Source organism: Prionailurus viverrinus, chromosome A3, assembly GCF_022837055.1.
Source record: "Prionailurus viverrinus isolate Anna chromosome A3, UM_Priviv_1.0, whole genome shotgun sequence".
Lineage (NCBI taxonomy): Eukaryota > Metazoa > Chordata > Mammalia > Carnivora > Felidae > Prionailurus > Prionailurus viverrinus.
Window position 1 is genome coordinate 48,514,259 of NC_062563.1, and position 21,076 is coordinate 48,535,334.

Sequence of the window (21,076 nt, forward strand, 5' to 3'; positions counted from 1 at the left end):
TCTTTTACTTTTGGATTTTAAAGAGCTTTTTCCATAAAAGAGAATTTAGTCCTTTGCCAAATATGAAATATCTTCCAAATAACTTAGTCTGTGTTCCCAATCTCTTGACTCTGTGTACATGTGTGCATGTGCAACAAAATGTGTGGCCAAATCAGTCGCTCTTTACCATTTTGGTGTCTGGGTTTTATGCATGCTTAGAAAGGTCTCCTCGAATAGAGCACACAGTTGTGTTTGTGTTAACACCTGTTAGCCAGGTGACTCAAGTTTTATGTGCCTAAGATTTCCTGTTTGGAGTTTTAGCTTATATATCTCAGGTATGACCCTCATTATGCTGATTTATATTTTGTTCTGGAAACACAAATATTAATTCCCAGGTTTCTGAATTCTTGGGAGCTCCCTCATTGTCATTGTAAGCTCTAACTACAGAGTGGGATGGAGGGTGCTCCTCAGCGGAGCCTGGCTTGGGGCCTGAGAATCACTACCAGAAGAGGGAACCCCAACAAGGGGGAGGGAGGCAGAATGGGGAATGCTTATCTGGGACAAGGTTAATGATGGAAATATAGCTAATGGGTCTGCTCATTTGTTCATCCTCTAGAGGTATGTTATGTGAGCACTGCCATTGCCAAATGATGCCTTCTACTTGGTGTTTTTGGGGCAGCTCCTGGCAAGCCATAGGCACCACCTCCTCAAGGGCCTCTTGGTCCCAGATTCCCTGAGACTGGCAGTGTGGTGCCTCATCCTGCCTCTAGGACTATGGAGTCATATAACAGAAGCCTGACAGAAATGGCCATGGAGGTGCTTTAATTCCCAAGGGGTCAATTCCAAAGCCCAGGAATTTAGAAAGCAAGGAGGTATGGAACAGGCAAGATTTCTGCACTAGGGGCAGATACTGGTGGCTCTTACTGACCTTGTGGGCGACCTGAGCGACCAATCAGAAGTGCCCCACACTTGAACAGCATCAGAGGGGCTGGGCTTACCTCACAAAGGGGTCATAGATGTGACCACCTGACCAGGGAGTGCAACCAGAGGGCAGAAGCACCCTTGAGCTCAGGTCTGACACCCTGACCAGGGGCATGAACTGAATGTGTTGGGGCTGGAGAGTGGCTCACGAAGGGAGCTGCTTAGAGCTCAAGTCCTCAGGAAGGAGAAAGATACCACCTGTGGGTGAGGACAGCCAGTTTAAGCCTCAGCAAGCAAGAAAGTGGTGAAGAGCTTGGTTCTAAGGTACATCTGGGGTGTAGCTGGTGGGGAAGGACTGTGATGCCTGGGTGGCCTCCAAGTGTTCCCCGGGCAATTCATTCAGATATCATGGAGCAGAGAAACTTATAGGCCAAAGTTAGCTGCTTGAGCAAGTCCCATGTGTATCAAGTCAGTGCAAACCATCAGGTGAAAGGCTAGGAAAGGAAAGGGAGCAGATTAACACACTCCACATATGGAAGCAAGCAGGGGAGATGGAAAGGCCATCTTGCCAGGACCTTGGGCAACTCTTTGCTGCCTCAGGCTCCCCACTGATGGGGTTATGGTGTCCACAGTGGGGGTTTGATCAAAGTTGCACAGCAGGTCAGAAGCACACCCTGGCACTGAGGAGACACACAGGCAGGTCTGCCTGTCACAGCCAGACATCCTGAGGATTTGGTTGGTGGTTCCTAGGGTGAGGACACATGGAGCCAGGATAGCATCATTGTTGTGTGGTTGACATAAGACATCATAAATATTCTGTGTTCCATGGAACTCATGTGTAGTTAGTGTCTGATGGATATCAGGTGTCTTTTCGTTCTGCCATCACATTCCTTGTTCAGCTTAGGCAAGATGTACTTACTGCTTGTCTGTGATGAACACAACTTATGTATTCTGCCTTTGTCTCTGCTGGGGGAGGAAAAATTTCCTGTCTCCTTCAAGATTCTTCTAACCAGACTAAGAACCAAATTGACATGCAACAAATTGACAGGAGAAAAATAAAATTTAATTTCATATACATGGGGAACCCACACAGATATGGAAATTCCAAAGACAGGCAAACTGAGGTATGGATGTGATTCTGAATTAAGGAAAAAGGGGCAGGGTCTGGAACTTCAAGGGGAAGGGATGTAATCCTCAGGAAGAATGAAAAAGAATAGATGTTTGGTAAACAAATCTTTGTTGGGCCCACAGAAACAATGGAACACAGAGAGGGCTTTGATCCAACAGGCCTTGCTAGGTTCCTTCCTATCTACCATACCTTGTTCACAGCATAATATAGTTGTTTGTGGTGGTAGCTCTCTTTCTGGAGCAGGCCCTCTAAATTCTTTTTGGGCAATTGAGGGAGGGAAGGAAGTAAAGAACTTTTCCTGAATCTACTAGATTTTGATTGTTTTTTACTTTTAATTTTTAGTTTTTTAAAGTTTATTTATTTAGGGGTACCTGGGTGGCTCAGTGGGTTAAGCGTCCAACTTTGGCTCAGGTCATGATCTCACAGTTTATGGGTTTGAGCCCCACATTGGGCTCTGTGCTGAAAGCTCAGAGCCTGGAGCCTGCTTCAGATTCTGTGTCTCTCTCTTGCTTCGCCTCTCCCCCTCTAGTGCTCTCTCTCTCTCAAAAATTAATAAACATTAATAAAATAAAAAATAAAAAAGTAAAGTTTATTTATTTATTTTGAGAGAGAGAGAGAGAGAGAGAGAGCTAGAGAGAGAGAGAGAGCTCAAGCAGGGAAAGGGCAGAGAGAGAGGGAGAGAAAGAGAGAGGGAGAGAGAGAATCCTAAGCAGGCTCTGCACTGTCAGCGTGAAGCCTAACATGGGGCTTGATCATAAACCATGAGATCATGACTGGAGCCAAAATCAAGAGTTGGAGCCACCTGGGAGCCCTGGTTTTGATTGTTTTTTAAATCAAAATAATCTTCATGCTAAAGTGGCTCGTTTTGAGGTGGTCTGATCTTGACCCCTACATCTCTCAAGCGATTTGTTTCTTCATTACCTATATTTAACACATTAACTGTTGTGCCTCTGTCTCACAAACTACATCCTGATTCACCTTCTGTAGTAGAATGGAATCTCCTCAAAAACAAATTTACACTACAAGCTGTGATCTACACATTCTCATCTGTTAGACTGAGGTAAGTATGAAGGTATGTGTCAGGCAGGCAAAAGTTATGACACTCAGTCAAGCAGCCTGAGGCATTTACTTGAACTCTCTGTGAGTCCCACTTTCTTCCTGTGTAAAAAGGGGCTACTCGTTATGTGGCCCGAAAGGGGATGATTAAATAAGAGAAACATGTGACATCCTTATTATGAGGCCTGGCACGACTCAATAATACTCCATAAATAGATCTCAGTGTGATTGATAGTGAGCCTGACTGGAAACAGGGGAGATGCAGGGGGTACTTTTGAGGCAGGACAAAGGCTCTGGCTGAGGATTTTCATACATGCTCCTGGAGAGGAAATAATAAGATGAGTTTTGAGACCAATGTTCTCCCTGTGGCAGTGTGTCTGTTGCAGGTCCTTATCCCATTCTGTGCATAGAAACCTGATACAGGCAGGCACCTGCAGTGTATGTGTTGGGACCTCACAGACAAGGAGGCAGGAATCTCCTGGTAGGGAAGGGAAAGGTTGTGAGTGCATGGAGGCATGCATCCTTCCAAAAAGAAACAGCCAAAATGGGAAAATGCTCTGAATTGTGATTGTGATTTCTCACTCCTCTTCTCTTTGGGAAAGGAGAAAGAGAAGCCCAGAAGACACAAAGATAACAGAAGTTATCCCTCTTTCACTCCTAGCAGTGCCAGGAAGATCTAGGGGTGCAGAAGCAGCAGGGCCAGCCCAGCCCAGTCCAGCCCTGGAAGGAAAAAAGGAACAAGGCGTGTGCCCCCTTGGCTGAGGTGCCATGGGCAGACTCTGCCAGAGCCTGCTGCTCCTGGTGGCCACTGTGGCCCTTGTATCCGGAAGTGTTCATGCCTGGGGCAGGCCAAAAGTGGTGAGGAAATTCCAAGACATCCCTGAAACCTACGTCTATGTGCAACAAGCACTGTGGTTTGCCATGAAAGAATTTAATAAGATCAGCAAAGACAAGTACAGCTACAAGGTGGTGAAGGTCCTGAAATCCCAGGAGCAGGTTAGTGAGCATTTTCTTCTTGCTCTTTCTCTCCAAGATGCAGTCATGGGGGTACCATTATCCACGGAGGGCCACAGAGACCAGGGAGTGGAAAAGAGCTGAGAAATGTCTTTGGCCAAATATATATTAATTTTATTTTAGGGTTTTTTGGAGGAAAATTAATTAGGATTCATCCTTTATTATTCCAGGATGAAACATAAAATATCCATTAAAATAACAGAATTGATTATAGTCATATCAGAAAGCATAGGTGAGAACCCAAGAAGGGCTCTTGAAGGGCCCAGTTTGGGATAGTTTGGGCTGGTATCATCAAAATGAGTAATTACAGGCATGGATTGTAACAGTGAAAAAGCAAAGAAAGTGCACGTCCAGCTTTTGCTGAAAAAAAGGAACCAGGACAGAGAAGGGAAGGCTCTTCTTTACAGGAAAATGCCTACCTCTAGATGTAAAAGACTATGTAAGTAGCAAATCATAATGGCAACAACTACTTCAGGCAAACATCATCAATGAATCCTACATCCACTTGGTGGGACAGTGTGGAGGACAAATTGCTGGAGGGATTCTTTCATTAATTATAAAAGGGAAAATATACCCTTACAATTAGGAAATCTGGTGAATGCCTGGCTCACCCAATGCTCATCACCAACACTGGGACAAATTGACATCATGTGTCCCTGATGTGAAGTCATGGAAAGGACACAACCTTATCTTTCTATGGTGTTCTTGTCTAAAATCCATCCCCTGAAAGAAGAGAAGGAAAAACAAAACAAAACAAAATAAAATAAAATAAAATAAAATAAAATAAATAAAACAAAACAAACAAAATAAAGACAGAGAGGGAGGCAAACCATAAGAGACTCTTAACTATAGAGAACAAACTGAGGGTTGCTAGAGGGGATATGGGTGGGGGTACAGGCTAAACAGGTGATGGGGATTAAGGAGTGATGTTGTGATAAGCACTGGGTGTTATATGTAAGTGATGAATCACTAAATTCTACTCCTGAAGCCAATACTACACTATATGTTAACTAACTTGAACTTAAATAAAATCTTGGGAGAAAAAAAATCCATCCCCTGAAGGTAATACGAAGGAACAGTTAGACAAATCCATATTATAGAGCATTATGTAAGACCTCTTAAAAATATCAGTGTCATGAAAGACAAGGAGAAAAAGCAGGAAAACTGCTTGATTAAAGGAGATGTAAGAAACAGGACAACTAAATTCAATGTGTGGTCTTGTCTTATCTCTTGAATAATTAAAAAAAAACATATAAAAGATGTTATTGGACTAGTTGGAGGAATTGGAATATGGACTGTATCATAGAAGAGAGTACCAATGCTGTCTCCTGAGAACGATGATTGGACTGTGGTTTGGGGAAACCCCAGAGAATAATCAGTAGGCACACAGAAGGAAAGGGGGTTCAGCCAGTCTGGCTGGACTTTAAGAAAGGGAAGAGAGAGTGGCTAATGGGGCATGGGGGCTACCCTGCAACATCAAAGTGACATGTAGTACAGGGATGCATTTTTTGCTTTTCTTCCTCTTTCGCTAGCTCTGTCCCCTCTTGCCCCTCTTCCTTCTAACCTTTGCTGTACATCCCTCCAGGTCACCAGGAACCTACTCAGGTTACTCTTTTCTTAACAGGGTCAGGAGAGAAAGCTCATTTGGCAGCTTCATCCTCTATGAGGCTGGGACATTTGACCCCTTGTCCATCCTCAACACACACACAGACTTTGACTCTCTCCCTCACCACTGGGTGGCCAAAGTAAAGCCTCATAAATATCAATTGTCTTTGGGTCTCATTTATGGTTAGTGCCTGTCCTTAATGAAGTTCCCACCTTGTCCAAAACTATACTTTCATGGACTTCTCTTTGTGCTTTTTCACTTCCACAAATAAATGGTTCTGCTTTACAGGCAGGTATTTAATCAAATATACTGCAAATTCTCATGTCCTCCAAATTATAAATTATTTTGTACTGTGTGCTATTTTTTTCCCCATGAATGTACATTTTATTTCTCAGCTCATGGTAACTCTTGAATGCAGGTAAGAATTCAAAAGAATCAGGTTGAAACGGATTCAAAAAGAGGCTAGAACAGAGGTATTTGAAATTCCTTGGAGCACCTGGGTGGCTCAGTTAGTTAAGTGTCTGACTTCACCTCAGGTCATGATCTCACAATTTGTCAGTTCGAGCCCCTCACTGGGCTTTGTGCTGACAGCTCAGAGCCTGGAGCCTGCTTCAGATTCTGTCTCCCTCTCTCCCTCCCCCTCCCCCACTTGCTCTCTCTCTCTCTCTCTGTCTCTCATAAATAAATAAATGTTAAACAAAAAAAAAAAAAGCAAAAAGAAAAGTGCTTGGTGATAATTCAGATTAAACTTAGTAACACACACACACAGGTTCTATATAAAGAAAAGAGCTTTATTTTACTGGATGATTTAACTTAAACGTACAAAGATCTATATCAGGAGTTAGACAATTATAGCCTCCAGGCAAGTCTGGCTTGCTGCTTATTTTGTATGCCCCATGAACTAAGAATGGTTATAAGAAATAAAAATAGTATTTTGTGATATGAAAATTACATAAAATTTAAATTTCTGTGTCTATAAATAAAGTTTTATTGAGCATTGTCACCTGAATTATTTGAGTGCTGTCTAAGGCTACTTTTGCACTGCAATGAGAAGACTGTGTGTTCTGAGCCTAAAATATTCACCCTCCAGTTCTTAAAGAAGAAGTTTGCAACCACTTGCTCTAGTTCACAGTTGACTAAGGCTCTGCTGTAGATTTTGTGCGAGGTGAATGATGGTAAAAATGAGCACCATGGGTCCAATTATATGCTAATTTGTTTCAAGAAATACAGTGCAGTACTGTAAATATATTTTCTCTTCCTTATGACTTTTTTAAATAAAATTTTGTTTACTCTAGCTTACTTTATTGCAAGGATACAGTATAGAATATATACGACATACAAAATATGTGTTAATTGATTGTTTATGTTATTGTTAAGTCTTCTATTAGTAGTTAAGTTATTGAGGAGTCAAAATTTCCACTTGGATTTTTGACTGTGCCTGTAACCCCCACGTTGTTCAAGGGTCAACTCTGGTTGCTTTTCCTTTTCTTTCTCTATTTTGTTTTAAAGTTTATTTTAAGAGAGAGAGAGAGAGACAGAGAGGGAGAGAGAAAATCCCAAGCAGGCTCTTTTCTGTCACTGCCAAGACCAATGTGGGGTTCCATATTAATAACCACGAGATCATGACCTAAGCCAAAATCGAGTCAGAAGCCTTTTTTTAATATGAAATTTAATGTCAAATTGGTTTCCTTACAACACCCAGTGCTCCTCCCAACAGATGCCCTCCTCAATGCCCATCACCCACCCTCCTCTCCCTCCCACTCCTCATCAACCCTCAGTTTATTCTCAGTTTTTAAGAGTCTCTTATGGTTTGGCTCTCTCCCTCTGTAACTTTATTTTTCCTTCCCCTCGCCCATGGTCTTCTGTTAAGTTTCTCAGGATCCACATAAGAGTGAAGACATATAATATCTGTCTTTCTCTGTATGACTTATTTCACTTAGCATAACACTCTCCAGTTCCATCCCTGTTGCTACAAATGGCCATATTTCATTCTTTCTCATTGCCAAGTAGTATTCCATTGTGTATATAAACCACAATTTCTTTATCCATTCGTCAGCTGATGGACATTTAGGCTCTTTCCATAACTTGGCTATTGTTGAAAGTGCTGCTATAAATATTGGGGTACAAGTGCCCCTATGCATCAGCACTCCTGTATTCCTTAGGTAAGTTCCTAGCAGTGCTATTGCTGGGTCATAGGGTAGATCTATTTTTAATTTTTTGAGGAATCTCCACACTGTTTTCCGGAGTGGCTGCACCAGTTTGCATTCCCACCAACAGTGCAAGAGGGTTCTCATTTATCCACATCCTCTCCAGCATCTATAGTCTCCTGATTTGTTTGTTTTAGCCAGAGAGTCAGAAACTTAACCACCCAGCATCCCTGGGGCCTGGTTGCTTTTCATATGCTCATTCAAATCTCACAACTCATTACATAGAAACTACTTTCTTGCACTTTAAAGAGGAAACAGGCACTGAAGTGTTTAGTAATTTGCTCAGGGACACACAGCTAGTATGTAGAAAAGCCAAGATTTAAACCCAGGATATCTGCTAGGAATGAGCACATGTTACTGATTAAGTGATATGAATGAAGTGTGAGTAGTGGGACACCGTAGCCGGAGGGTCAGAGGGCCTGTCTATGGCAGGGCTGCCTCAGCAGCCAGGACCCCCATTCCCCTCCCTTTTCTGGGCAATCAGGGGTCAAGATAGGGCTGGTGGTCGGTTGGTGGCTATTGAGTATGATTCAGAGCAGTTTGTTTTTATGATAATTTTAACTTGGAAGTATTACTCAGATATAAAGCAGTGTTTCTTAAATGGGCGTGGATTTTGCTTGGTAGGGAATTTTTGGCAATATCTAGAGGCATCTTTGGTCATCACAACCAGAGGGGGCTGCTGCTGACATCTAGTGGGCAGAGACCAGGGATGCTGCTAAGCACCCTACAGTTCCCAGGACAGCCCCCACCACAAAGATCGATCCAGTCCCAAAAGCTGATTGTATTGACATTAAGAAACTTGTTATCCCATCATAAAAATAAACTCTAGGAGTATGTTTGGATGTTGCTGAGTTAAAAAATGGAAATGAAGACTCAATTTCTGACTCATCATTTCCTGAGGGCAGTTGGCTCTGTCCTTACAAACATTTTATATACACATATATACATAACTGAAAAAATGTAAAGTATATATGATATTCAAGAACCATACTTAGAATTCTTTCCACCACAACCATTTTGTTTTAATGTCTGGGCAACTTTTTTTGAATGTCCAAAATGCTTACTGTATTTTCTGAATTGTCTCTGATTCTTCTAGGGTCAATTATTCTGTTTAACTTAGTCATTCTCTTTAATACTTTCTCTCCCTTAAGTCTTGTAAAATCTTACCTTGTTCTCACTTTTAAATAATGAAAGTCTCCATTTGCCATTGTGCATTTCAATTTCCCCATGGGTCCCTCTGGAATACAAGGGCTGGTGGGGGGTTCTGCATAGGTAAAGAAGAGGACCTGAAGTCAGGGACTTAGGAGAGTGTATCACAAGGGATTGCTAAAAGTACCGAGGAGAGAAGCTAGAGAGAGAAGCAATACCCTCCAGGTAAATTTGAGTTCTGGGATGTCTTGTCTTCTTCCCCCAATATCTATTAAGTATGAAGATATTTTAACTCTGCTGTTTATTTACCTGGCTCCAATAAGCAAACCATTACCTTTCTGGGGAAAGCATTTTTGGGGGGATAGTTTTCTTGCCTTATCTTGGGGACAGTTGTCATTATTTAACATTCAACATCATGATGAGAAACAGACAGAAGGAGAGGGATCAAGGGAAGAACCCCTGCCCCTCCAATTATCCCAAAGTTTCTGGCAAGGAAACTGTAGGAGGGAGGCAGACAGGGAGACAGTTTTAGCTGTAAGTAGTCAACGACATACTCGTTTATCAGAGATGACAGTTGATATCATGTATTCGTTTATGATCTCTAATTTTTAAATTGCTCCTTGACAGGTCACAGAGAGTTTGGATTACTTTCTTGAAGTCAAAATTGCCCGAACAATGTGCAAGAAAATTTCAGGAGAAAATGAAAACTGCTTATTACAACAGGACCCCCAAATGCAAAAGGTATATGCCTCAAGTGGGGGCAGTCCTTAGGTCTGTGTACCAGACTGAGAACATCAATAGGACCAATCCTGCTTTGATTTTCTAGTTTCCTTTCTAAACCATATTCTGATCATATTCAGGATCCAGGATGGCCAGATTGTAGACACAGAGATTGTTTCTATCATTTTTATTGGTGTTTGTTTGTTTGTTTGTTTTTTGTTTTGTTTTTTTTTTGCTGATACCACCTTCCCCTAACCCCACCAGCACACATATAGACACCTAGTGGCTTAAAGCAACACCTGTTCATTATTTCTCACTATTGTGCAAGCTGGGCTAGGTTCAGGTGGACAGATGTAACTTTCCTTTTCACTTTTTTCAAATTTGTTTTGGTTATCTTTTCATAGAAGATCCATTTTTTCTTTTTCATAGTTGAAGCTGCATATACAAGTATGTATATTTCTGTGTCTTCACAGAAGACACCTATTTAGTATATACTTAAAGCTGGCATGACACATGGCTAAGCAAAAATAATGGCAGATTAGTGGTTCCTGAAAATTGCCCAAATGTGCAAATAAAACACATCTTCATATTCCAATGAATAGTAGGTATTCTAATGAATACCAAATGCAAGTCAATGGCTACATCTAGAAAGTTGGCTATTATTATAAATTATTAGAACTTCTTTTCAATTAAGTAATATTTTTATTTTTTAAGGTTTTTAAAGTTTATTTATTTATTTTGAGAAATAGAGAAAGTGTGAACAGGACAGAGGCAGAGAGAGAGAGAGAGAGAGAGAGAGAGAGAGGTGTTCTTAACCAGTTTTTTTTTTTAAATATTTAATCTGTGTATGTAGAGTTTTGCGTATTTTTCAAAAGGTACACAAATTTTGGAACTTTCTCTTGTTCTTTTTTTTCCCCACTCAACAATATGTTTTGAGATTTGTTATGTTAGTACAATCTAATATTATTTATGCCAAATGATTTCTTGGGTCATTTAATATATATAGAAATTGGCTAAAATTATTTGTATTAGTGCATATTAAGCTCTTATATGACTGTATTACATTGTATGTAACTATCTTGCTATTTTACATACCTGTGGTTGTCTTAAATTTTCACTTTTTTTTTTTTTTATAGCATTTTATTTATTTATTTTTCAACATTTATTTATTTTTGGGACAGAGAGAGACAGAGCACGAATGGGGGAGGGGCAGAGAGAGAGGGAGACACAGAATCGGAAACAGGCTCCAGGCTCTGAGCCATCAAGCCCAGAGCCCGACGTGGGGCTCGAACTCCCAGACCGCGAGATCGTGACCTGGCTGAAGTCGGACGCTTAACCGACTGCGCCACCCAGGCGCCCCTTAAATTTTCACTTTTAACAAGTGAAGCAGTGACTGTTGAGACAGGTGCTGACTGAGCAGGTTTGGGACTTTCCCCCAGGGCAGGGGGGGCTCGGGAGTGGGGCCACCATTCTGCCACAGCTTAAGCGTTCGTGGGCTACCACATGTGACTTACAACCTGTTTTACTCTCCAAAGTGGCTGAACCAGCATACCTTTCATCAGTGGTGTGTGTTGTTGTTCATGTTCCCTCAGCACTTGGGGTTGAGTCTTAAATGTTTTCATTCTGATGTATGAGAAAGGTGATCTTGTCACCTTTTCACATTGTCACTCCCTGATTTCTAGTAAGGTTGAGATGTTTTAATATCCCTAGTAATCATTAAGATTTTCTTTTTAATATCTTTTTTTTTTCTGGAGCAATCTGTGGGTCCCTGTCAGGAACCACAGCCAACCCATTGGAACCCTCTGACCTCAACTCTTCATGCCTCCCACTTCCTGCCTCTGTCTCTCCTTGGCTGAACTCAACTGGAAGCCAGAGGGTGCCCATTGATGTGGTCTATATAGGTCAGAGGGCAAGAGTGCCCACTGACATAGCTCTTGGAGGGCAAAGGCACCCTTGGCACAGACAGTAGAGGTCATAGGGTAAAGGTGCCCATTGACACAGCCCATAAAAGTCATTGGGCTTTCGAGACATGCCAGGTAGAAATAGGAGTGCAGACATGGAGAGACACATGGAGAAGAGCCAGCATGGGGGCAGGGATGGAGACAGCAAGATCAGTAAGAGTCTGTGATGTTGGTTAGGATGCTAGAGGTACTGGGTTCTGGATGTCTGTGAAAGGCTTGGTTCGAATTTCTGATGGATTGGCCATGGAGAGTGAGAGAAGAATTGAGGATGACTTCAAGTCTTGTGGGGTTTAGAGACAGTTTGCTTTCTTGGTTTCCTCTTATGATCTCATCCTCTACATGGAGCTTCTGCTGCTCAGAAGACTTCATCACCTTGATTGCATACACTTCTTATCACATGGAGAATCCTCTCTGTCTCTGTCCTTGCACAGGGTCCTTTGTCATTTCATAGAACTCTTATAGATTTGACCTAAACACTTCCTTCAATTATTTGTTGGGATTTAGAAATGAAGAAAAGGCAAACATCTGAGCTCTTTGGAATATAAATTTAAAACTTGATATGATTTTAAATAGCTATTGGCCTGATTCATTTCATGTAGAAAATTTGGAACCTTCAAAAGTATTAAATTACTTAAAATCAACTATAAATACTCATGTAGAGTTTACCACTGTCAATATATTGTTATTTATATTAACTTTCCTATATTTTATGTTTGTATTTTGTGTAGTTGGGATCATACTCTCTACTGTATTATAATCTAGATTTTCACTTAATAATAAGTTCTAAGAATTTCTAAAACTGTAAAATTATGTGAGAGCATCATATAGTGAAACTGTGATTTCATTTAATGGTTTTACACATTTTTCTAAGCCAATTACTGAGAATTGGTTAAGTTTTCCTAATTTTTAGCTGTTATGAACAGTGCTTTAATCAATATCCTTTATTTCTATTTGAATGTATATCTGGTTATTGTTTCCATGCAGGTAAAGTTCCTGGAAGTTGAACTACTCATTTAGTAATTTTTCGCTTCTTAAAGATTTTTGATATACATTGTTTAGATGTCCTCTAGAATTGATCCTGATATTTTGTTTTTCAATTTCTCTTCTTTCTGATTGTTTCCTGTCTACTTTGGCTGATCCAGAAATTAAGCAATTAGTTAACTCTCTGATAAATCCACTCTCTCCCCTTTCTACCACTGCTGGGAACCAGCCGAACCCATCCCAGATGCCACTCTAGCTGGGATGCATCCCTGGACTGGCCTTAGTTCTCCAATGGTCTGTCTGCATTGCTGGTAGCTTGGTCCTATTTTATTCCTCAAGCTGACTTTTTATCAGTACTTGTATATTAGTATTTTTATCTTATATAACTTCAATTATATTGGATGTTGCCATTCATGTTTCCATTGATATAGTGGAGGCATTCCTAGTTTATATTTTTATTCTAACTGAATAAATATTTTAGTTGAACTCATCCCACACCAGGAACCTGAAATTCTGCTCATTCTGCAGGCCCTGGGAAGAGCTCTGTGTGTCCCCTTAGCTCCCTGGCTGCAGTCTTTGCTTCTCATCTCTGGCCTGATTTTGACCAGCCTCACCAAGGGATACAGGACTCTATACTATTCTTGTTGGGTTGTAGCTTCTGGGTAGGATTCACTGGGCTTTCCATGCAACATGGAGTCTCAGTGGACTGCAGGGAAGTCAGGGTGGCTAGATGAGCAACAGATCTGGAGATGAGGATTTCTGAGAATAATCAGTTTCTGGGGTCCAGCTATTCTGGGGTCCAGCTATCCATGATGGCTCAGACATCCGTGATGGCTTCAGATCACATGGAGATGAATTGGCAGTGGTCCATCCTGGTGAATGAGGCTGGCTCCTCTCCCAGATGGCCTCAGGTTCAACAGTTCCAGAGACTGTGGAGGCATGACTGGCTCAGGCAGCCTTTAGCCACCCTGAAGCCAAATCCTGATACCTGGAAATAGAAACATATGTTTATTTGTTTGCTTTTTATTTTTCTTTATTATAAGCTGATTATTCTTTTTGTCTTTTTTAGATGTTTTATTGCACCTTTATTGTTGCAACCAAACCTTGGAAATTTGAGTTCACTATGCTGAAGAAACAATGCAAAGAGGTCTAATTATCTTCTAGCATATTCAGCTGCTCTCACTTCCATTTTAAAGAAGCAAAGACACTTGCAAAACATTTAAATAAACTGACCCATTGACTTCATTTTTGTGACTTTTTTGCTTTTTTTATCTACTCTTTAGGGGCTGACACTGAGAACATAATGCCCTTTTACAGTATTGATCAGCCTGTTCTAATTGACTCTGTCATCTACTAGCAGGACAATCTGCTACCAATAAACGGAAGAACGTATGAACCTGTTTCCAATATCTCATTGAACTCTGAGGACAAATTACTTTTAACTGACAGTTGTTTCTGGAGAAATAACTGGAGGACAGCTGTTTCTGGAGAACTAACTAAGCTCAACTGTTTTGAGCTCGTGTGTTATTTCATCAAGGTCGGAGGGTCTGACTTATTTGGGAGTATTCCTTCCATGGATTTCCACAAAAATCTCCCTGCCTAGGACTCCAGGGAAGATACAATCCAATGGTTTAGAAACAGTTTTAGACAACCAATCCAACTGGAAGATAGTTGGGTCATTTTTAGATTTGCAATGTACTTTTGGTTTTGACGTGAAGCAGAAAAAATGCAAGGGGATTGATGTTTCATGGATAGTAAGCTGTTTTGTGTATGTGTGTGTGCACAGTTTTATGTGTTAGTTATCTAATGCTGCGTGTCTAATCACCCTGCCCCTAGTGGCTTAAGAAATTTAAGTCTCTCAGGGTGTCGGTGGGTCAGGGATCTGAGGGAGACTTGGTGGGGTCTTTCCAGGTGTCACTGTCTCTCTTGAGTGAGTGAGTATCTACACTCAGTCATTGACTACACTGCCCTCACATGAGGGTTAATTTGGCTCTGGAGAATCCACTTCTCAGGTGGCTCACACTCATGACTACAAGTTGACGTTGGCCATTGACAGGAGATCTCTGTTCTCTTCCATGTCAGTCTCTCCACAGGGCTGCTATGTGCTTCATATGGCTTCCTCCAGATAGAATGTTCTGAGAGACCAAGATGGAAGCCAAAGGGCATTGAGCCCTTTGTGATCCAGCTTCAGATGTCACATACCATCACCTCTTCCTTGTACTATTTGCCACTCAGATTAGTTCTGGTTCAGTGTTGGGGGGACTCTACAAGGGTGTGAGACCAGGAGATGAGGATCAGTGGAGGCCATGTTGGAGGTTGGCTACCACTGTGTGTGTGTTTGTGCACAAGTGTGTGTGTGTGTATGTGTGTGTGTATGTAGATGTGGGCTAAGATAATGAAGATAGTTAACATGACCAGAAAGAGGCACTTTCTGAAACCTGGATGTGGAAACTGCAGGACTAATGTGCAGGTGAAGGCCAGCCAGTAGTAGCACCGGAGCTACTTAGATGACACATGTCATCTTAGACATATGAGAGATAGTGAAGATCAGAGGCCACCTGGCTGACAGGTAAACACTACCCACACTGAGCCTCTTTGTCTGAAGGCTTTCTCTCCACCTGTGGGAAGTGGCTGGAGTGCTGTGGAGGGAATGCCTCAGCCTTTGTACCCCTGGAAGAAAACACTGAGGCATATTCTATCCAGTCTCCGAGAGGTGAAAAGACAAAAGCCCTAGTTCCCCACATTGTTAATCTGCTCACTGTTGTATGCTGCTTCCCATTCCTACTTCCCTATTGTCTTCTGGTATTTTCTATAATTACCTCCAAGTAAACAACTTGCACTTGAATTTCTGTCTTAAGGTCAGATTCTGGAGGAAACAACCTCATAGTGGAGTTCAGATCCACTGTGAGGGACAGCGTGGGACCACCTGAGCTATGTCTGGGGGAAGCCAGGCAACAGGACACAGTTTGCACCTTCTCACCTCAGCCAGCAGTGATGTCCTGGGGAAGGCACACCCTGGCCTCCATCCTCCTCCACATGGTCATGGAGCTCTGGGGACACAGTCAGAGTGGGTCTCATTGCTCCCCCTACCTTGGGATGAGGATCCCTATACCTGCAGCACCTATATCTTGTACTTCTCTGCCCACCTCTGCACTTAAGCCCCCAACCACTGTGGGTGCACAGCCTGAACTGCCAGCACACTTTCTCTCTTGCTCTATAACTGGAGTTAGCTGGCCCCACTTGTTCCCATGAGCAGCCCCTGGCACATAACTTTCTCCCCTAGCCCTGACAATGAGGTTCCACACATGGAAAGACCTAACACATTCACACACCCTGGACTAATTGTTTGCATCTTATCCATAATACCTGAAATATCTGGGGCAAATCAGACTGTACTAACCACAGCCAAGTCATCTGGATAGTATTAGTGGGATACTGCTTTGGGTTTAACTCTCCAAAACTACCTGGGCCCTTCTGATGCACTGAGTTAGTAAGAATGAAGAATCAGGATCAAGACAGTTACATTGACTGAGATTTATGAGTTTTTATTTCGACAGTTGGCAGGGGTATATGTGAGCATGAAGAGAACTGGAATGTGTGGATGTATAGGCTCTGAGACACTTGAGTGTCTGAATATTGGCTCATTCCCTTCCATTATTCGAAGGCTCATTAAGGCTAAGCCTGGGCCACTGGTGTGTGTGTGGGGGGGCAGCTGCCAAAGAGAAATTGCATCCTTCTCTCACACTTCTCTGGAAATTGTGCTCTTTAGAAGACACATGGAACCCAGAAGCATTGACTTTGCTACCATGTCCTCGTTTTCCCTTTGATCATGAGAAATTTTGAAAAAAAGAGAGTCAAAAATGTACCTCGAAGCAGGACATGCTCCTTTCCTGGGCTAGACAAGGGCCAGGGAGAAACCCATGTCTGAATCCCATGTAAGGTATTGAGATCTGAGGGGTGTCAGCATCAGGGACTGGAGTAGATATCTGGAATGTACAGAGTCATGCTAAGGCTCACGCGTATGGCAAGGACTGCAGGCTGCTGGGATATATTCTCATGTACATCACCTGCCAGCTCCCCCTCCCCCAGGTTCCAACCCCCTTATCCTTCTGGACCCAATGGGAGAAGCCTGGGCATCCTCCAAGTCCTCCTCAAGCTTTCCACTTTGTGGTTACTTTGTGTTCAGTCCTGTATTTACTTGAGGCTATATCATGACCCTGACACCCTGGAAAAGTTGAGGAAAGTGTCAATGTCCCCTGGAAGTTGGTGAAGTGGCCACAGAGCAGAACACTATTAATATGTGAAGAGCATTTGATAGCCAGTACAGCTATTTTCAAGGCTTCAGGTCTTGACCCAGAGACTGAGGCTGACAGGTCAACCAACAGCTAGGGTGGTGGAGTCAACACTTGACTCACGTTTCAGGAGAAGAAGGAGCCCTCCTGAGACTAAGCCATGGACTGGGCCTCTTTTCCTTTCTGGGAATTGAGACCTGGCCAGGCAGCTGAATTATGTTTCTAGCAATTTGCTGCCTCTGTCTCTGCCTCTGGCAGGGCTTTGCCTAAGGACCTACCTCATGGCAACAGTGAGTATGCAGAAACCCATTTCCCTGTGCCTTTAACACACAGACTCTGGAAAAGAAGCAGGCAGGACCACCCCAAACCAATAAGGATGGACGGGGTAAGGGAGAGGGGTCTTCCCACAAGAACTGGTCTCTCAGTCCTACACTTATTACAAAGCTGGAACACCTGAAACATGTACTCACCCTCAAGGGCCTTGGGCACAGTAGAAACTGTGAGAAAATCCCTAGTCTCTGTAGATTCTCATGGGAGGAGGAGGGGCGGAACGATTAATGAAGCCCCACAAATGTGATCTGGTACAAAATTTAGTGAGACCCTGCCAGGAGCCACAACTTGATGCCTTACCTTGTTGGCTCCACTCCCCCAGTTCCAGGAGGTGGGATGAGCTCACAAAGGGCCTGGACAGTTACCTGTCCCATTCCCACCACAGGAGACTGTCTCCTAGAGCCACCTGATGGTACTTCAGTAGAATTAGTGGAATTGACTGTGGAAAATATGTTGGGATCACAGTGGATAAAGAGGCCCCTTTATGCTTCCCTCTGTGGATTGAGGCACAACTCAGAACAGACCAATGTGGGAGCAGGCAGGAGGGTGGTGGGTGGGAGGATCTTCAGAAAAATCTACTCAAGTCTGGGACTAGGTGGGGGTGCTGTGGGACAAGAGCACAGTTGTGTCCATGCTGAGTGATGCTCAGCCAGCAGCAAGGATGCCCACTGCCAGGCTCTCCCCTGTCTCTGTCTGGAATAATGGGAAGCCCATCCAGGTCTCTATGGAGGATAAGCCCTGAAGACATCTAATACCACATGTCTGCTGAATCCCCAGTGAGACCCTGTGAGGCAGACTGGAGGATGTAGATAATTCATTTGGGAGATGATCACAAGGGCACACACACAAAAAAAGGGAGGCAGAGGAGGGAGAAGTCAATGTGGCTGTTGTTATGGGTCACTGAGCAGCCATGGGTTTTGTCCTGCAGGAGAGTGTGATACCCTGTGGATCTTGACTCTGACAGCCTCTCTGAGGCTGGGACAATGGGCTCTTCCACACTACAGCCCCATCTGGGGATGGAATGTTGCCTTACTTCTCCCCACTGAGGTGTGCCTGCTCTGCTTCTGGAGTGCCACTTGCACAGAAGAAGCCCTGAGCAGAAATTGAGGGAGACAAGGACATTGGGGTGAAGCAGGGAATGTCAGCCACCGGGTAGTCCAACTCCATGGGCACTGAAGGGATGACTGGTTAGGGGGTGCTGCCACAGTTTGAGAACCAAATGTGGCCCCTGCCTGTGTGTAAATACAGTCTGACTGGAATACAACACCCTTATTTGTGTTCATATTGTCTATGGTACTTTCGTTTTAAATTTTTTTTAACGTTTATTTATTTTTGAGACAGAGAGAGACAGAGCATGAACGGGGGAGGGTCAGAGAGAGGGAGACACAGAATCTGAAACAGGCTCCAGGCTCTGAGCTGTCAGCACAGAGCCCGACGCGGGGCTCAAACTCACGGACTGCGAGATATGACCTGAGCTGAAGTTGGCTGCTTATGTCTATGGTACTTTCAAGGCAACACTGGGGAGTTGAGAACAAGACCATTGGACCCTCAAAGGACAAAAGTTTGCCAAATTTTCTTCTAGAAGATTCATGAGACAGGTGCCACATTTGTCCTGAGGGCCAAGGGCCTGTCTGGGTTCATATTTTACTTTGGGTTGCCTTCAGGGTCATGGTCATTGCACATCTGGAGATGTAGTTCATCCCCCATGAGCCCAGAACAGCAGCTCAGAAGCACTTGTGCTTCTAGATTGTGCCACCTGGAACTGGCCCAGAGGTCCTAGAGGGAAGAAAACTCACACACTTGGGACCATGAGGTTTCCCTGCTGGATGATTCCTTCACTTGCTCATCCCCTCCTTCTGTAACCCTGACACACAAAGCTTCTTGAAATGCTGATTTTTAATGATCTATTCTATATGAAAAAAAATGGACAATGAGGAATTTCCATAATGGCTGGAAGTGAGACCCAGGCACTTGCTAGAAAACAAACAGAGCTGGTGTTGCACAGCCACTGAAGAGACACCTATAAGGAGCAACTGGATCCAGAACAGCCAGAGTCAGGCAGGGTATAGCAGCACTCAATGGAAGCCCTCGAAGCAAACATTGTACAGGAGTTTGAAGGTGGTTTCCCAGGGTATAGTGGCAATGGTGAAGAAGCCGTTGAAAGTCTGAGGGATCAAGCACAGGTGGAAGGTGAATGGAGAGTGGTGGAAAACAGAGGCTCTAGCTCTCAACACAGCACACATCCCAACCACACCTCCTGAGGTGAGCAGCTGGGGATGCAGACTGTGGACCTCAGGTGCATCTCTGCCTGAGCCCTGTCTGTTTTGTGCCTGGGGCCTTGTCCTGACCTCAAGGGCTCCTGTACCATGTTCTCATCCTTAGGCAAGTGGACTCCAGGGGAACACTCAGGTGGATGCAGTGTGACCCAGGCCCCTAGTAGAGCATTAGGGTGCTCTCTCCCAGGGGATGCTATGTCAGAGTAGCCCCTCGTACCAGGTGGTCATGTCCCCGAGCTGGGGTTCACCTTGAACTTTTCCCCTGTAGCAGCAGCTGATAGATCAGTGGGATGCAAGTCAGGTCATGGGAGGGAGGAGTGTGGGATTCTCCTCAACCCTCACACCATCATGCACTCAGCAGAGACAAGAGAACCTCAGAAATAGCCACAACAGGCCAGGCGATGTAGCCCATCCTGACGTGCCCCTCTCCTGAAGGCAGGAAAGGGAGATAGATAAAGCTCAGAGAAAGGACTTCCTGTCTCAGCCCCAGGAGACATGGGCCCTTGTGGCCAGGAGGAACCTGACCCCACTATGGCCCATGGGACAGGTGCTAGAATGAGGTGAGTGGACAGAGTCACTTATGACATTGGCTAGGGGCCTACCAGTGGACCCTGGGCCTGGCCTGCCTGGCTCATTCCTACTGCAGCACCAGCCATGGGTGTGACAGGGCCGGTTTCTCCCTCACTCCTGTGTGTCCCAAGGAATGGCACTGTTATCTACTCCCCCTCCCCCTCTGCCCCAAGCTGTAACCTTAGCTATGTAACACAAGGGGCCTTCTGTGTGTCTTACATTGTTCAGCTCTGGGCTTTCTTGGAAGGGACAGTTGTCAGTGTCATCATCAAATTTCCCACATTCGGTTCTGCAAAGCTCCAACTACATGGAGAAGGCCAGGCTCTTTTCTATCTGTGGTACATGGAGACATTAGATGCCAACCCACCATGGTTCTGTTGAGCAGCTGCTAGTGTAGATCCATGTAGTGTAGGGAGAGATCAAACACTCCCCCACTAGGGAGCTGCCTCTGGGGCTGGGTCAGCTTGCTGGGGGTAAGGCCAAGCTTGGGGAATTCACAGCAAAGAGGCCTGTGATTGGTATTCAGGCCAGGGGGAGATGCCAGCTGAGTCATACACCATTAATACATCACACCCTGGAGCTCCAAGTCCCTAGATGCCCCTGGGAGACCCGGCCTGACATCCAGCATGCTTCTGAAGCTGCAGCAGCACTCCTGGGGCACAGGTGCCCAGTGCCCAGTGTCCAGGTGGGTGTTGGCTCTGTAGAGTTTGTTGAGTAACATCAGTCCCAGAGTGGGAGACTCATATACAGCCCCATTGTCACACCTGCCACCTGCCAAACAATAGGAAAAGGCCCTGCAGTGCTGATGGAACACTTCCATGTAGGCGTGCACACACCTACACATGAACATGGCTTCTGGATGCTTCTTGTCTTATTACAAAGTGC

At 44.0% G+C, this 21,076-nt stretch overlaps 1 protein-coding gene across 2 annotated transcripts; it reads left to right on the plus strand.

Annotated features, from left to right (window-relative positions):
• Positions 1-1,015: 1,015 nt before the first annotated feature.
• On the plus strand, positions 1,016-13,968 carry LOC125162440 (cystatin-13-like). Of its 2 annotated transcripts, none has more exons than XM_047853469.1 (4): positions 1,016-1,224; positions 3,747-4,081; positions 9,689-9,802; positions 13,793-13,968. In XM_047853469.1, the coding sequence occupies exons 2-4, from the start codon at positions 3,854-3,856 to the stop codon at positions 13,874-13,876; spliced, it is 426 nt and encodes a 141-aa protein (XP_047709425.1). In that variant the 5' UTR covers positions 1,016-1,224; positions 3,747-3,853; the 3' UTR covers positions 13,877-13,968. The 2 variants fall into 2 exon arrangements, with proteins under 2 accessions (XP_047709425.1, XP_047709427.1); XM_047853471.1 differs by having other exon boundaries at positions 3,750-4,081.
• The last annotated feature ends 7,108 nt before the right edge of the window (positions 13,969-21,076 follow it).

Coding starts and splice junctions, on each gene's coding strand:
- LOC125162440 (XM_047853469.1), top strand. CDS start 3,854: ATGGGCAGACTCTGCCAGAGCCTGCTGCTCCTGGTGGCCACTGTGGCC. Junction 4,082..9,688: donor TCCTGAAATCCCAGGAGCAG/GTTAGTGAGCAT, acceptor GCTCCTTGACAG/GTCACAGAGAGTTTGGATTA. Junction 9,803..13,792: donor AGGACCCCCAAATGCAAAAG/GTATATGCCTCA, acceptor TGTCTTTTTTAG/ATGTTTTATTGCACCTTTAT.